The 17,849-nt window shown below is 39.3% G+C and overlaps 2 protein-coding genes across 2 annotated transcripts; both read left to right on the top strand.

The window, feature by feature from the left end:
- Positions 1-3,846: 3,846 nt before the first annotated feature.
- Positions 3,847-5,396, top strand: LOC134881207 (G-protein coupled receptor 151). Its single transcript, XM_063908376.1, is given in 2 exon segments — positions 3,847-4,192; positions 4,195-5,396. Coding segments are annotated over 2 exon segments (1,131 nt in total). The 5' UTR covers positions 3,847-3,990; the 3' UTR covers positions 5,124-5,396.
- Positions 5,397-11,262: 5,866 nt separating this feature from the next.
- mavs (mitochondrial antiviral signaling protein) lies at positions 11,263-17,613 on the top strand. Its single transcript, XM_063908441.1, has 5 exons — positions 11,263-11,350; positions 13,397-13,519; positions 13,755-13,935; positions 14,290-15,044; positions 15,582-17,613. The coding sequence occupies exons 2-5, from the start codon at positions 13,397-13,399 to the stop codon at positions 16,296-16,298; spliced, it is 1,776 nt and encodes a 591-aa protein (XP_063764511.1). The 5' UTR covers positions 11,263-11,350; the 3' UTR covers positions 16,299-17,613.
- Positions 17,614-17,849: the final 236 nt, after the last annotated feature.

Here is a 17,849-nt window from a genome sequence, read left to right as displayed (position 1 = left end):
GCCGATGTGCCCTTGAGCAGGGCACCGAATCACCAACTGCTCCCTGTTGCCGGATGGACTGGCTGCCTCTCCGCTCTGGATCCTCCCAATGCATATAACTGTAAAGCAAAAGATGCACGTGTGTGTCCAAAAAGCAGAGTGTAAAACTGAATTTCACATCTTATCTTATCTCTCTTATTTCAAACCATATTTGGATTAGTTAAAGAAACATTTTGTATTGGGACTATTGAGAAGGATTGGTATTTGGTTAGTGTAAGTTGTCTTCTAGCTTGTAAATGTTTTCCTATATATTAGATACCAGAGTGTTGGTGAGATATATTTGAAATACTTTCTGTTTAGTATCCCTATTCTCAAGCTCTTACCCGGGTTTCCCCATTTCACATATCTCCATTGTGTCCTGTGATCTTACTTGTGTTTTTCGACAGTCTGTGAATAAATTGAACAACTTGAAAGCAGTCATGTAAAACAGGGTCGCAACATCAACAACAGATTGCTAATTCCCCACGTCAATTACAATGTGGTTCATGTCTGCGGTTACCTGGGGAGACCTTTTACCTTTTGATCTCCCATCTGAATGACGCTAATGACAAAAAAAAAAGCTGCGTTTGTTTTCTTTGATATTTTGTCAAGCTTTTCTGCATCAAGGGATTTGGGACAGAAACGTATTAAGGCAAGGTTTTTCTAACCCTTTTTAGGACAGACATCCCTGTGGTCCTAAAAGTACTTCATCTTTGTGTCTACTACTGGAATATCTCCAAAGGGGACATTACTGCAGTTCATACAGACTCTTACCCAGCGCTGGGTTTTTGTTCACCTCCTCCTCCTGCTTTTTTATCATTCTCTTTTTTTTGTTTGTTGTCTTGTCTTTCTCCAGCTCTGTAAAGGCCTTTGGGGGATGTGACGGATCCAACTCTCACACAATACTGATTCAGTCTATTCTGGAGTGGTGAAGGCTAAAAAGAACTCATGGGCATTTGCTCCTGTTTTTCAGTTAGTTTGGTTTTTCTCACAAAAGAAAAGCCACACAATTAAAGTCTAAGTACCAGACAGTAAATGCAGTGGCACGTACTATTCAAAAAGACTTTCATTCAGGACGCTGATGAGAAAGTCCTTTGTTCCTTGAGTATACTGCCGCCATTTACCGACTATCTTACTTTTTTTTTTTATGGGTAAACGGTAGAAAATTGAAGCACATTATTGCACCTTATGATGGAAAGTGGAAATCATGATTGACAGAAAGATTGAATCTCCTATACTTCTTCAAGCTATTTATTCCCCTCTGAAATGGATGAGTTTTGAGTGGAAATCAATTTTTGATATTCATTCATACACATAATATAATATATTATACAAGACTGAGAGTCTACAGCCGTGCTGGTGGTTAAATAAGACTGTTTTGCACAGTGTTGCTTGTCAGGCAAACACTTACAATAAGAAGAAGATGAACCTTTATGGATCCAAGTTCTGTTTTTTTACACACACACAGAGCCTAAGAAAATTACAATTGGATTCTGATGTGCTAATTCCATGTTCACCATCTCTAATTAGCATGTTTTACATTTGATAATAAAACGTTCTCCCCTATGTTGCTGAAGTCAATAAACGAGCCCAATGGAGCTGTTAAGTCAGGGAGGAGTGTGTGGGACAGAAACTTCATTTGGAGGCAACTTTTTACATGCACAAAAACCTCTATAGTACACTACAGGAAAGGAGAAACCCAAAAAGCGTAACAGGGCCCCTTTAACTTTGCTTTAATTTTGTTTAACGATGCTGAATCTCATTAGAAGTGCTTTACAAATGTGATATTATGAATTATATATCCAGAAATATGTTGTGAGTGTTTGCATGTTGTTTCTTGTAAATTACAAGATCATTTCTACGTGACAAAAATGCTGATATAGATATCACATGTGTTTATTTCGCACTGATGTGAAATCAGTGGGTGCTGAAAGCTGCTCATATTCTTAGCCCTGCATTCTCCCCAACATATCATTTATCCCTGATTACTGCACGCTGCACAGGCAGAATCCCTGCTTGTGATATTATATCCTCTCTCTAGATATCACCAGAGCCTTTCCCCTCTGCAATCAGACCATTGTGACAATTCACTCATTACATCTGAAGCCCCAGAGTCGCTTTAAAGCCTCCCTCTGTACCCGTCCATTTCTCTCACTACTTCATGACACCTCACATCTTCCTAACCCCATACTGTGATGGTGGCTCCCGTCTCCTAGCAACCAGCCCTCTTAGAGGAGGTGACAGCATTTGAGTGGGCACCCTCACCTCTCCACATACAACCCCCCACCCCCACCCCTCCCCCCACACCTCCCTCCCCGGATGCTCTTCAAGTCAAGTAAACGCACCCTGCTCTGTGGTGCAGTCTGCTTCGTGCACTTATGCATTGGGGTCACTGTATTTAACGGGTAATGAGCCTGACATTCTTTGAACTTCATGCATAAATATTTGAATCACAGTGTGAGTAGCTTTTAGTAAAACCGGTCATAGTATGACCCCGAAATGACTTTTTCATGCAGGGTATCGGCCACGTGACGCAAGTGACGCAACTACCAGTTTTTTTCAACATCTCTGTCAATGTCATTTTTAAAATGATGTATGTCCACCATCAGTTAGTCATTGGGTCATAGGCGACCATTAACTAATTTTCTCAGTGCAGCAATGAGTCCTAATACCTGTAAGCAATTTAGCTAGCTTACTTCTGGTTTACTCATGTGCAAGTCCCTTTTTTAGGTTTAATGTTAGGTGTCTGAAATAAGGTGCTGTAGTTAGTTTATAGCTTATTGCTAGCTTTTAAGGAGATTGAATTGACATCATGGTGTGAATATGTGGAGCTTATTCTGCTGAAAAAAGCAAAGAAGTATCATCACTGAACCATGGGAGATACTAACTTCCTGCTCGTCCTACTAAGAAACATCATCCAGCATGCTAACATATCAAAAAGTAAGCTATCCAACAGTTCATTGGAGAGTAATATTCTGTATTGACAGGCAAGTTTGGTTGTGGAAAGGAACTTTTTGAGGATTTCCTTGTTTGGACTAACACATTTTATCTCAGGTGAGAAAGTAACTATTTAAATTCAGAATAAGTTACCAAAAAATCCAAATAACCTTTGTTTTAATATGTCTTGCACATTTGTCTGAGGTGTATGCAGTTGGTGGTTGCAAAGTGACGTAAATTATATGCATAACAGCTGTTGCTTTTTCTGTAACTAAAGTGGCAAAAATGGGTGTCTGTTAGCAACTGTACTCTTTTTTTGGGTAAAATTCTTAATCAAGTAATAAATAAAACAATAAGTTAAAGGGAGCTATCTAATTTAAGCTAATGGTGATTATAGTACAAGGTTGTGTTGGATTGAGTTCAACAAGTCATTTGTGAGCCATAAAAAAGTTACTTTAAAGCACCTTTAAATGTGTTATTGATGGAGTCTTTTAGAGGGCCACAAACACTTAATGGTATCGGCAGCGCTAAGATGTATGCTTATTATGATGAATGGTTGGCAAGAGACACTTTAATAATAATCTAATAATTGGATTGCCTCTTATTGCCTGGCATAAATGTGCATATTTCATATGGCTGCACATATACCAATTATTCAGCTGGGATTGCAGTAAAAGTCAGAAACTTTAATCTAGATTTTAATTATGAGAGATAACTTGGCATAACCCTCTGAGGGTTTTGAATGTAAATCCCATCAAGCTGCGCTCACATTTGTACTGGCTGCAGCCTGGAGCTGCACACTGGTGAAATATGACGTGAGTGGTTGCTAAATGGCAGCACTTGAAATAGCCTACCTGCCATCCTTCTCTCCCACTTGCTGATACCATCACGACCCCGTCAGAAGCGTTTCAGCACAGCCGTTTTGGACAGCTCCTCCGTTTTCTTTTTTCCTCCAGGACGTACAAATCTGCAGGAGAAAAGTGGAACTCCAAAGACAAAACATTTATTGAAGTTGCATTTTTTATAATTTAGGAGATGGATATTAATCGACCAGCAAATGTGTCCTTTTTTGATTTCGTAGGAGGAGTTCAACTTCTCCAGGGGGAAGAAACCAGGACAGTCATGCCTGTCATCCTCATCGGAATCTGCGTGTCCGGAGCAGTTGGAAATTTGCTCGCTTTGCTGATTTTCATACGTGACTTTAGAAACAAAAGGGGCTCCGAGGTGAAAGTCCTCCTCTCTCTCTGGCCTCTGTGGACTTGGTGATCCTGCTGCTGTGCGCTCCTGTGCGCGCGGTTACCTACTACAAGCAGACCTGGACCCTGGGCAGCTTCATGTGCACCACCACGGACTGGTTCCAGCACTCTTGTGTGGTTGCAAAAACGTTACTCCTTGCAGTCACCACAAGAACCAAACACACATTGGTCCCCAGCCCCAACACCGGGCCCCCCAACAGCCTGACGTGGATCCATGGAGCCGTGGCCGTTATCTGCGTCGTGTCCATGATGTTTCCAATTCCCCAGATGCTTTTCGCCTCTCTGGTGCCGAATGCCCGAGGCGTTATTTGCGTCTCCAAAATGCCAGCATGTGCAGCTGACTTCATGAGTTTGTTCTACAAGATTTATCCAACTGCATGCTATGTGGTGCCGGTCATCTTGACCATTGCCTACTACACCAAAGCTCTGCACACCGCGGTGAACCACGCACCCAGCCCGCAGCACCAAAGCAAAGTTACCCTGGTTTTGTTGTGTCTAAGTGGAACTTTGGGGCTCATGCTGCTGCCAGAGTGGGGCACGTTCACCTGGATCAGGCTAGGGTACAACAAACCTCCCGTGGGTTTGATAATCTTTGCGCAAGTCATGGTTTACGCTTGCAGCGCCTTCTCTCCGGTGATCCTAATGACCATGTACGACGACGTGCGACAAGGATTGATCCAGATCTGGTTCATTGCCACCTGCAGAGGTTCAAAGCAGCTTCCCATAATCAAGTATCCGAAAACGGAGGGAAACGGAGCAGAAGTGGGGGCCAACTCTGTGGAAAACGCGATCGCACAGGAGGGGGATAAGACCATCCCAGATGTGGAGCACTTTTGGACAGGGCGCAGGAATACGCACGTCGAGGAGGAGCAAGATCCGGTTCCATGGGAGAGAGAAGAGAAAATGTTATAGAGAATCAGATGAGAGAAGGAAAAAAAAAAGTTTTTTACTCAGCTTGTCTCTACTGTGTTGACCCATAGTGCATACCCTCGTGGAACAGCTGTTTGTGAGCTTTAATAGATGTCAAATAAAATATTTCAGTGTGTTTCTCTTTGGAGTATCTGTTCTTGCCTGCAGTAAACAACTTTATTAGAGGAGCTTTGTACAAACCAATGTAAATATTCAGGACATTATCTAACATTTTGTTGTGATGTGTACATGGATAATAAAACATTCTCAAATTTCGACTACTCTGTTCTTTTTTGTGTGTGTGTTTTTTAATCAAAGGCTATACAATCACTCAGCCTACCTTAATCACGGATAAAATGCAACTCGACCATCAAATCTCTCCATTTAATTCAAATTGTTATGAGATGACATCCAGAGATCATTTCTCCATATTAAAAATCACTACTAATCCTGTTTCATGTTTTAGGTCAATCATGTCAGTGAAAGCAGCATTTTGGCAGATTTGGTAAGCAGCGGTGTAAACACTGGTAAATATTTATCTTTATTTTTCCTCATTTAGCACGAGGAAGTGGACATTAAAGTGCATTGTGCAGTACTTTTTTCACCGTCACAATTTAGTACTCAGAACTCAAGTACTTAAGGACTAAAAACAACAATTACAGTGTGTCATTTTGTTTAAGTTCAAGCAAACTACTAAAAAGTGATATCTGAAAAGTATCTTTAAATACACTAATCAGTTTGTTTCTGGATTATAAGTATTAATAAGTATTGACACATACTGTACATTAAATATTTATATGGTCTTATGTTTCTTCTAACGGTAAACATTATGCAACTTTAAAATGCCCTTTTCTGCTTATAATGAGCAATTACCATTTTCTATTTGATGCATAGGTAAACACTTAAATGTTAACTTTATGTGTGAACATACATTAAGAAAGTTGCCCATATCTGCTTATCATAATCTTATGATGTGCTCTGCAACTTTTATGTGTTTACATTGTGCTTATAGGTGATAACAACGATTAGAGTCAAAGGTTCCTTTTGCCACATTGCTTATATTCAACTATAAAGGCAGATATATAAGTACAAATAAGGTGATATCAAATTCTCTTAAGAATCAATAAGCATTTATGTGACAACACAAGCTTGTAGTTTGAGTTTCTTGTTCAGAAAATTCCCATTTTACAGTTAAAGCAAGAATCCAGACCTCGTTAGACACTAACTTGTATCCTAATGTGTGTTTGTAGAGGATGGTCAGCTGCCCATCTCCACCCTACATGACCTGCGTTAACAGACTAACCTTTCAGCTTTGGTTAAAGAAAAAAAAAAAGCAAAGAGAAGAACTTGCTTTTAGTTGTCTGTGTGTTTACCAGTAAAGCAGTGGCCGCCCGTGGCTCAGGCTCCGCGGCAGATTTGACATTTTAGTCTGCTGGAGTGAAAAGAAAGGTTACAGGTCGAATAGAGTAAAAAAAAAAGCTCTTCACCATGTTTGTGCTGCGGCACATAATTTATTCATTGACAATAGACCGTGTCTCCAAAAGTCTGCCCTTGGGTCACTTGACTTTTCTTCTTTTTTTGGTATTATTCACTGTTTTTAGAGAGCTTTATATAAAACTACACTGAATACGAGACATCACAGTGCCACAGCAGCACTGAAATACAAAAAGCAGAGAGTTGTTGTGCCATACTTTGTAGGTGGGTTTGAAGAGATAACAAATAGCTAAGTCTTTCTTGTATGTTGACCTTAACATTTCTAAAATTCTGCTTACAATGTCTGTCTTATCTAAAACAGCCGTAGGTGTTCAAATGAACTTACACGTTTTACACTTAAAGATGTGGTCTGCTTTTTTTATGTGTTCCCTGTTCCTTATCCTATTATGTTCATTTCAGTTCATATTGTCGTCATACTGTGCTATAATGTTAAAAAAGTACCTTATTTTTAAACCACTATGTTACAGAAGTAAACAACTGAGGCGTTTCAGGCAGGGGGGTGAGGAGTGCTTGGGAGAGAACATCCCTCTGGAGGGAACTTGGGAATTGTAACCTTTTCAGACAATTTAAATGCACAAAAACCTATACATGTATATAAACCTATATATGAAAGTGGATGTACAAAAAAAAGCATGATTTAGCTGCACGATGACATTGGTGAAGTTTAAATATCTAGAAGGAACACAAGCCCTTTGCTATAAATAATCAATTCTAAGATGAAAGAATGAAATGAATCGTTGTTTACAGTTTTCTGCTTGCTGCCTTAACTGGGTTAGATCCCCAATGGTGGTCTGACCTTTGACTCTGATGGTGTAAGTTCATGTGTGAGCCATGCACGACTTAGATCATAGACATAGACAAGCACTTTACAGACGACCGTCATGCACTCAGAAGAGAATCAGGGTTCGAGGTCAGGGCACTTTATCATAACCCAGAGCGATATAATACAAATATCCTAGTTAAATGTTCTCAGACAGTAAGTGGTAATTTTCACCATCACAGAGGCCATAATGAATCCTGTTATGTAATGCTATGTAAGCAGCAACAATGCATGGTTCACTTGGCTAGAAAAGAAATTGTTTCTCCTGAACTACCTTCAGGAGAAAGAGTCCATAAGGTCCCATTTCTGCTTTACATGTAAGCTTCAGCATGCTCCCTTAGGTGTGCATGTAAAAAAATATATCAATGAAAGCCATCTCAGGCATCATTCATGCAGACAGTGAGCTTCTTCATATGTGGCTCAAAGGTCAGCCGTCTCTGCTGAGAGCTGAACTCATCAACTTTAACCAAGATCTGAACTCATATTTAATGAAAAGGCAGTCAGGTTTGATCAGCATAAGGACAAAAAGAACACGGACGGATTGAGTAGCAGATTTTCTTTCGTGTCACTTTATTTATACTTTAAAAGGAAATATTGTACATTCCTACATTTAAATTAAACATATGTCAAAAGCCTATTCAAAGGGGCCCTATTATGCTTTTTGGAGCTTACACTTTGTTATACATGGTTAAGATGACACTTTGGGTCATTGTGACAGCATTTCTTACTATTTTCTGACCATATCCATAATAAATCGATCCAAATGTTACATTTGACAACTTTTACATAAATACATAAACACAAATAGTGTAATGATATAAAATCTAATAGTTTAACTGTCACAGGGAACACTTTTCTGCAGTCACACTTTTATTTGTAATACTTTAAATACCACTAAAGCCTGAGAAGATCTGTGCAGTTCTGTGCTGCATTACATTCTCTCATGTTAAGAACGCATTTCTGAGCAGAGCACTGTGGTTTTAAAGCTAAAGTATTCTGACAAGAGACCAGTCCTGCTTTTTTATTGAGATGTACATGATGTTATTTCTCCCCACTCGACCGTGATGGATGGTTGATGTTGCCTTCAGGCTCTCGCCGTGGCTTTATCCGAGTCTTTCATCTTGCAAAAGAAGTATTGCCCTGCAAGATATGATGAAAGGTTTGAAGCAGACTCGAGTCAAAACAGGACTCACTTTACGCTTTCTCTGAGCTGCATGGAGAGTTACAGAGCTGAGGTAAAGATGGTTTGTTGTCTGATTTTATTAATCCCTGGATTTTTGAAGCCAGAATTGCATGTGATTCAGCTACATTTTTCTATGTTTTAAATCCCTTACACACACACACACAAAAAACAACCACAATTTGATGTATGGACTTCAGGCAGTGCCTTTTTTTCTCACACTGAGTGGAAAAAGTCCTATGGCATTTAGATGCTTTACACAGTTTAGTTGGTCATAGGCATAATGTCATATTGAAGACGAAACAGTTACTTTTGAAAAACAAAAATAAATAACAAGTGGTTAAACCGGCTGTGGTATAACAGGCATTAACGTACATAGACAGTCATCATATTCTATACATTATTATCTTGTTTAGGTATGCAGCAACCTTTTTTGTGGTTGTTTATTAAATATTTGGCTAAATTATAATTCATAATCTCTGTTTTCTTGTCCTCTATTGAAAACCACATTAACATTTTCAGAATCTGAATTCCAATATTCAAAAGCATACCAACAGTTCAGAAGTTCGATTTCTAAAATGATTTCAATCTTTTACACATGGATTTATTTTTGGGGTGTTTGAAATGGGTTATCTAAGCTCTTATACGGTATATAAGTACTCTTATATATAAATAAAATAGTGATTAAATGTATAAAATACGGGGTCATTTTGTATCTGTTGTATTGGAGTAAAAGTGTTGTCTTTCAGTCTACTTATACGACCTAGAGAAATAAAAAATGGGACTCATTTATTACTTAGTTATAGATGCATCCAAGACAGATTTTCTACATGTTTCAAATGTCTTAGTTGCAGAAAGTACACATTTTCTAATGTAACATGCAGTTGAATAGTAAAGTAGGAAAGAGCACCACCTACATGAAGTGACAAAAAAATGCATGACAGTATGTCACAGGCAAGTCCCACCCACACTGTTTGATTGACAGGTGCAGTGCAAAGCAGCCACAATAATCCAATTAATAATGGCAGTTTGTGACAGTCAGTTTGGCAAAGGTAGCTTTAGTTTAACACAAATAATGCATTAAAATGTTTACTGTTGACAGATATTAAAAGAACATTTCATCATGAAATACCTCTACATTGCAGTGCACTTACATGTATTCAATCCCTGTAATTGACCTGCTATATAATGAACGAACATCCTGCCTGATGTCATTATCCCTCCAATAATCCTCCTGTAATTCAGATTACTGGGATCCTGTTCATGTTAACTTACTCGTGGCATTACCACGATGAGAAACCTTAAGAATAAGAAGGCGATTAAAACTAATTGTGTGTTCCTTGCCGACGTACCAATGATACAATAGCTGGGATTTTTTTAAACAATATATATATTATTTAGTTTTGTGTATAGTCTGCAAATGTTTTCTTTGATACATAGATTAATAAATAGGATTATTCTCATGCAAAAGACAAATCTCCCTTAAATATCATTGAAGGTATATTTATTTCATTGAGGAGAGTAAAAGTGAATATTTTGAAGTGTGTGTGTGTGTGTGTGTGTGTGTGTGTGTGTGTGTGTGTGTGTGTGTGTGTGTGTGTGTGTGTGTGTGTGTGTGTGTGTGTGTGTGTGTGTGTGTGTGTGTGTGTGTGTGTGTGTGTGTGTGTGTGTGTGTGTGTGTGTGGCGCCACCTTCTGATTAAAAATGGATTTACTTGTGTGTTTTTATTTAAAAACATTATTTAAAGTCATGTATCTGTTGTGTTTTTGGTTTTTTTTAATTACTCAGCAGATTGTACTTGCTTCACATATTGTTTTAGTGGAAAAATATAAATAAATGATGTATTTGGAGCCTAAAAGTGTACAGACCTCCTTTGTGTAATACAAATGTGGTTCATAATAATAATAATGATGATAATAATAACAATAATGAGTTTTAAAATCTCTTTAAAGCAATGAAATATGGATGAATAGATTAATGATTAAATGTGGATTAGTTGAAATCTGTGCTGCGTACTAAAATACATTTGTATAAATCAGTATGTATTATTATCAGCTGTGGGGAAAAATAACTACGTGCATTTACTGGAGTACTGTACTAAAGTATACATTTAACCTGTACTTTACTTAAGTATTTAAATGTCACACTACAAAGTATACCCATTTATTTAATCCCTTTATTTAGCATTTGGTTTGTCCTCATCATCAAGTATGGTGCTCCGTTTCATATAGTTTCTATTGTGTATCTTGTTTTATGTCAATGTGGTTACTGTATCAGTTTAATAGCAGCCTGTTGTTGAATACCAGCTTCTTTATAATTTTGTGATACAAAAGTATTGGTCCCATGTTTTCTTTTCCATGCTTAAACAAACAGCACATCTCGCCCCCTCCCCTCTGCTTGTGTGTGTGCGTCCATGTGAAAGGATTAGGATCAAAGATTAAACACAGATGTAAACCAGAAGTCCAGATCCAATCCAATTCTGCTGTCAACCCCGGCACAGCACAGCACAGCACAGTCAAGATTAAGCACGCCCTGCCTTCTTTACCGTTTGACCTCAATCCCATTGGTCCATTGTTTGATCGACGGATCTCTTGTCCAATAGGAATAGAGACAAGGAGCTCGAGGGTAACCTCTGCGCAGATGTGTGTGTGAAGGAGACAGCGCAGCTTTTAGTGTGAGAGCAGGAATAGCTTTTGAGAGTGAGTCACGTACTGCTGAGGCACCGCAACACCAAAGGTGAGCACTTCATAACGATACATTAAACTTAATTAAGTGTTTAATTCCATATAATCTTTTTAAATTGAGTGTTTTGTCAATTAATGTAACTGAGGAAACATCAGTGACATTAGCTTGGTTGTGTCGTAATAATGAGCTGCTAACTTTGAAATGCTAAGGTTAGTTTGCTAGCTTATTCTCACGATATATTTGAATGTGTTACAGGGAGATATATGCCCCTAATCGTCCTGTTTGTTGTTGTTCAGGCTTTTTTTTTGGCATGTAATCTTTTGTCGAGTTAATTGTTTATCCATAAAAAGGTTAAAAGAGTATATCTCAAGACATATTTCAGTAATAAAAAGGCAAGAATCACTCTCTAATCGTTCGTGTCTGTGCTAAGGCTCTTTTACTTATGTATTATCTTCTTAGTCCTTTGTTTCACCACTGAATAGCCCTGATACATTTAGTTTCACGACATATTTCAATATTTTACAGGCAGATCTGTAAAATATTGTCGGTCTTTCTCTTCAATATATCGTAGTTACATACAGGCAGATATCAGTCCCTATCATACGTGTTGTTTGAGTACAGTCTCTTTTAATTATGTCTAATATCTTTGGTCTATTGTCTCAGCCATAAATAGGCTTTAAAATATAGGTCAAAATATATTTGTATACTTTACAGGCAGGTATAAGTTACTGTCTTCCTTGTTTTGTGTTAGCTGCTCTTTTAAATCACTCTCAATCTGCAGACATTTAACACTAAAAAGGCACCACATATGTTCATGGTATTTCAGTTATTAACCAGTCACTATGGCCATTGTTGCAGGTGTGCAGCCTTTAATTTCTCCCAACCTGCTTAGTCATTTGTCCTTACGCCAAAACTTGCCTGGTGGGTTATTGCCTCATGCCAATATGTAGAGCTATGTATTTCTGCTCTCACTTCTTGCCAGTCTTGTTAGCAGGTCCCTACTTGCAAGCTTTATGAGACTAAAATAAAACTCAAAGCAGTAGATTGGACATTTTATGAGATCTGCTATGCATGAAATTTGACCCACTGTCTTGGGAGGGCAAAGTTACTGCCAAGTAAAGGACTGTCATGTCCTGCCAGTATGTTTAGAGGTCATTCATGGCTCAGCTCTGCATAACTCACCCTCGTGTCAAGGTGCTTTTTTTTGTTGCCACACCACCCTCCTTTTCTTGTTAATCTGCAATCTCTCATCACTTTACACTTAGATGCATGCCTGGAAATAATATGCCTAAATATTCCCCTTAAGGCCTGAACACAACCGAAAATATACTGTGTGTGTGTGTGTGTGTGTGTGTGTGTGTTAAACCCTGGCCTCTGAGGGCTAATGATACAGTGAGGAAGACTTTGCTCTTTGGTTCCTCGCTGTGACATTTATTCCAGGCTGCTGCTGCTCTCCCACGTTTACACTAAACTTTTAACGCACTGCTCTATTTCACCTGGCCAGAGAGGACAGATAATCCTGTGAAAACGTTCCCCATGACTTGAACCTGTAAACAGATTATTTCTGCTGACTGTTTATATGCAAACAAAGTGAAGGTTTTAAGGTGTGTTAGACACAGAAAGCTTGATTTGACCCTGAAAAACCATAGGACTCTGTGACATTTAAGAAAACTACGCTGTACATTTGAAGTTCGAATATTAAGACCGAGGGTGATTAATCAGTGACTAGTCATGGCCTGTGCAACTTCATAGTATGGAGACAGCTGCAACCTTGAGAATAGGGACTGCTGTCCTCCCATTGAAAGGAAACACTAAAGGAAGCAGAGTTTTTATTTTTTTATTTTATGTTTCTCGTAAACTTTAAGGGGATTTTTCTTCACTTTCACTTTTGGTTTCATTGAGTAAAAACCCTGGTCCTATGTGTGTAATCATTGGGTACTTTCTAAACTCACATGTTGCTGCCTTGCCAACGGAAGAAGTACCACTTTGCAAAAACACAATGTAAAGAACAGGCGTGAGAATTTGGAGGGGAACAAAAGATGGAAATTCAAGTCTTTACTATCTCTTTGTCTTTTTTTCTATTTTCTAATTTCACAGATGTCGTTTGCCAGTGAAAAGCTGTACAATGGGTATCTGCGGCGGAATATGCCGGCCATTGTGACCAGGGTGAAAGTGAGAGAAATAATGATCCACCTGCCTTGCTTGACTGCTCATGACAGGGTAAGTTTTATTAGGAACACAGGCCTGAGTCTGGAGCTGGTGGGATAAAATCTCCCAAAAATGGTTGTCACTTAATTGGCATTGAAAAGGATGTTTACATTTGTTTATCGTAGGGTGGGATATTGACAGTTAAACAATACAGTTTATTATCATTTCTTTTTGAATAATAAACTTCACTGAAGATTATAAGCAAGTCACCAACAAGAAGCTTTATTTAATATAATCTACATTTTAGGAAAACATCGAGGCAAAAAGAGAGGTTTGTGGGAACTACGACGGCATGGTGCTTCTGCTGGACTGTCTGAAGAGAAGAGAAAACTGGCCCGAGCAGTTCATTGAAGCACTCGAGGCGTGTGAGCAGACTAATTTAGCTGCTGAGATTAGAGCAGAATACGACACTCTGCGAGGCACCAACAGTAAGTCTTTAAGTCAAGTACCTAGAACTGTGTATTAATGTGTAGAATTATGTAATTATCTACGAGAGGTCGAGAGTTCAAGAGATATTACAACAGCCAAGGGGCATCGTTAAGCATGAGATGTATAAGATATAGAGTAAATCTTACCCAGAGAATTTAAGAGGCTTATTTTAGATCTACACAACTTTCTCACAACACAGTAATCTCTGAAGGTCGCTGTTTTGCTTCAACTGTGAAAATGAATGTCTATGAGAGATAATAGAAGTCTGTCATTGAGTGTCCTGAGCTATGATATTGCGTATTAAAAAATGTATTAAAATGGATTTGATGACATCATAATTTGCTTTGACCTAGATTCCAACCCCAGCTCTCCTCCAACAACTGTCGTCAGGGCACACGTGCATCCAGCACCATCTGCCAGTCCTCTGTCCGTCCCACAGAGCGGTGCAAACAGTCAGGCTGCTGCTGCTGCTGCTGCTGCTGCTGTTGTTCCTCCGCCAGCTGAAGCAGCAGCTCCTGTAGAGCCGGCTGCCCAGGCCTCGCCACCTCCTAAAATCCCTGTGCAGTCACAATCCCCCCCGAGCGCAGAAGCCAGAGCTCCTGAGGTTGTTTCCCCTCCACAGCCAACTCGGGGTGAAGTGGAACCCCCTCCATCAACCCCTCCTCCTTCCCCTGAAACACCAAATACTCAGGCCACCACCACGCCTCAGACGGAGAGCAACTCCCACCAGGAGCCGGTGGAAAACTCTGAATCCGACATCCAGGAGGTCTCCGGTGATGATGCCGCATTGCCCGATCAGGTGAGCCCCGGAAACAGCGAGGTATTGATTGACACTGAGGCCCCTCCACAACCCCCCCCTCCTATTGAGGAGCTTGAAACAGCGTCTCCATCCGTCCAAGATTCTGTCGAAGCAACAACAACAACCTCCACGGAGATCAGTCCTCCCCAGAGTCCCTCTCCATCTCAGATGAATTCGGATGTGACCGATGGATCCTCTTTCCTAATGTTGACCCCAGAGAAGCCTCCAGTCCAGGACAGCACCCCCCCTGTGGACATTAAACCTACTCCTGTCCTGCTGCCTGAAATGTCTGGGCCTCCTGCGACACAGGTGAATATCAAAATATGCTAATTAAATACGTAAAGCTTTTTTCGTCAGTATTTGTCATAAATACTTTCCACAGAACGTAAATATTATGCTGGGTAGAGTATGACTTATTTGTTTCCAGAACAAGGTTGATTTCTTTGAGCTTTACTATAAAGGCATCAACCAATCAAGTTGTGTGTTACAGATGTAAAGTCAAAACATGCACTATAGTATGAGTATCTTTATGAGGATTGTAAAACCACAACATACAACATCTCCATGGTCTTTAACAAGGCGGCAAACTTAATTGTTCCTTTTAACATTGAAAAAGGCAGCGCATACTAGATCCTTCTGTCCATACCTTTCACAATAAAAGCCCAAGAAATATACACTGCATACTTGTTGACCAGAGGGGACTTAAGAGCATTTTGCTAAAGGGTATTCAGTTTAAGTTTCTGCTTCTGGTGCAGAAAAGTATTCCTTAAAATAATGTAAAACTGATTTGTGATAAGCAATTTTTTGTCAGCATACCATTTCATTTGACATTATTGTCTCCCGCAGGTTATGGAAAGCAGCCCGCAGACAGAAACTGAAGCTACCTCCTCTCCCCTGCCGGGTGCTGCAGAGATGGACCCCTCTATCTTTGATGACAGCTCTGTGTCTCTGGGAAAACCTGAACCACTCCTCAGCATCTGCCCACAAAAAGGTGTTATCCCTGCTTTCCCTGAACAAAGAGAGCAGGTGCAGCCCTATTCTGGAAACAGTCAGCGTCTGGAAATCAGCAATGCTGCACCAGAAGCTGTGACTTCTCCCAGCCTCCCTACTTGCTCCACCTCTGTGAATACCGCACTGCCATGCCAGGAGAACGGCATCGCTTCTAACCATAGCGAACCGGAGGAAAACCACTACGAGTCTCCCTGTGAGAGTTTGGATATGCAGGAAGTGCGGGAGAATGTTGTGCATATATCTGAGGAGCCTTCTATCCTTGACCTAGACGGCCAAAACTCAATACCACATGCGCAAATCATGAATAGTGACGCAGCCAAAGAGATCCCCCCTGCGCCACAACTATCCCCCAACACTCTGGATACTGGATTGAGTGTAAACACCCCTTCTGGTGAGAACTGCCACCCTTCTGAGCCCACACGTCCTGATACCTCCCCAGAGCCGAAGACGCTGCCAAATTCAGAGAAGAAGTCGAATAATACTAAGTACATTCTGACGGCTGCAGGAGTGGGCGCCTGTGCCCTGCTGATGGCGTGGAGGTTTAAGAATTAAGTGGATTGAATACCTTTTTAAAGGAGGAGAAGATTAGGCTTTAAGGCTTTTTAAAAGAGGATCTTATGGTTATGGTGCCTTATTGTAGTCAGTGAACTGGAAGGGTGCTAGGAAGCTTTGTAATAATTACCTTTAGTAATAATAGCTGACTGGCCAGACCTTTGATCACGGCATTAATAACAAGTATTTTGTTGAGTTGGGCCTTGCTTTATTATATTACTGTGAAATGAAGTCTGCCCCAGTAAACGAAACACAAATCTACCCTTTTTATTCTAGTTGGGGACTTCATGGAAATGGGTTCTCAGGTTATTTATGCATATGCAGCTGAGTTTGTAAAGAAACACTTATGCTGTGTATTAATTATATAAATATTTGTATGTCTGATAAGCACTTTTAAGATAAGACTGTTGGCTGTCATCCTGTGAAGATAAGTGTACCAAGGACCTGAAATTACTGGATCTTGACTGAGGAAGAAAGAGTGCCAGTATCACACTCCGTAAACGATGGCTAGTGCACTATGTATTTATTTGTACATATATAGAGATGATAAAGGTATCCAATTATGTACTTTAGGAAATGCGATTTCAAAAACATTCCAAAGCAATGTACTCTTCAAAACCATGGCATTGCTTCAAAGTGAGATTTCTTTCATAGCTCTGTCCTGTTTCTTTTTCGAGCCAGAGATTAAGGCGACTTGTTGTATTCCAAAACGCACATTCATTTTCAGCTTCACCCAGTCCAATCACACAACTTCCAAATTCTCAAAAGTTTTACGAGAGCCAAAATCAATTCATGGAAGGTATTAACTTTGAGCTATCATGTTGTTGGCTACAAATGTAACTTGGTTTTTAAATGTTCACTTTTGTGGTTATGCTCGTTTCTTTTGATGTTAAAACAGGAACATTTTTTAATTGTTGTTAGTGTTACACGCTATAGTTGTTATCCTTTTAGAAAGTAAAAAAAAAATAAACTGCAAGCTTCATGGCCATCATCTGGTGTAAATGTTTGAGATGGGATTTTATTTTTCTAAAGTTGTTCCTCTATTTTAAAAGAAAGTTTGGGAAGATACCTCTTATGAGGTGAGATTTTATTGTAAATAGCATTGTTAATATAAGAAATGTAAGGGGAAAATAATAAATGTCTATGGTTTTGAACATTTTATTAGGGTATTTGAGCTGCAAAGATGCTTAAATGTATTTCGAAAAACATGTCAATTGTAATCTCGGTTTATGGTTTATCAAAAAATATACATACTGTCTCTGGATACCCACTTGGCAATCATATCAATAAACCTGAAATTATATTACAACATAAATTCTTTGTTGAGTGTGCATGTTGATTTTACTGAAGAAATAGCACAGGTTTATTTTAAGGGACTAAGCTCACATAGAAAAATAATTATTATATATAAATAATACATTACCAACATTTAGAACGCTTGGAATAGCTGGCATTTACACATTTCTGATCATTATTTAGCTAAATAATCATGTCTTTTAAAATAGATCAATAGTTTTCCCTAATCTTTGAATGTATAACAATTGCTGCTGG

The sequence above is a fragment of the Eleginops maclovinus genome, chromosome 19 (genome assembly GCF_036324505.1).
Source record: "Eleginops maclovinus isolate JMC-PN-2008 ecotype Puerto Natales chromosome 19, JC_Emac_rtc_rv5, whole genome shotgun sequence".
Lineage (NCBI taxonomy): Eukaryota > Metazoa > Chordata > Actinopteri > Perciformes > Eleginopidae > Eleginops > Eleginops maclovinus.
This window is presented reverse-complemented; position numbering and strand designations above follow the sequence as displayed.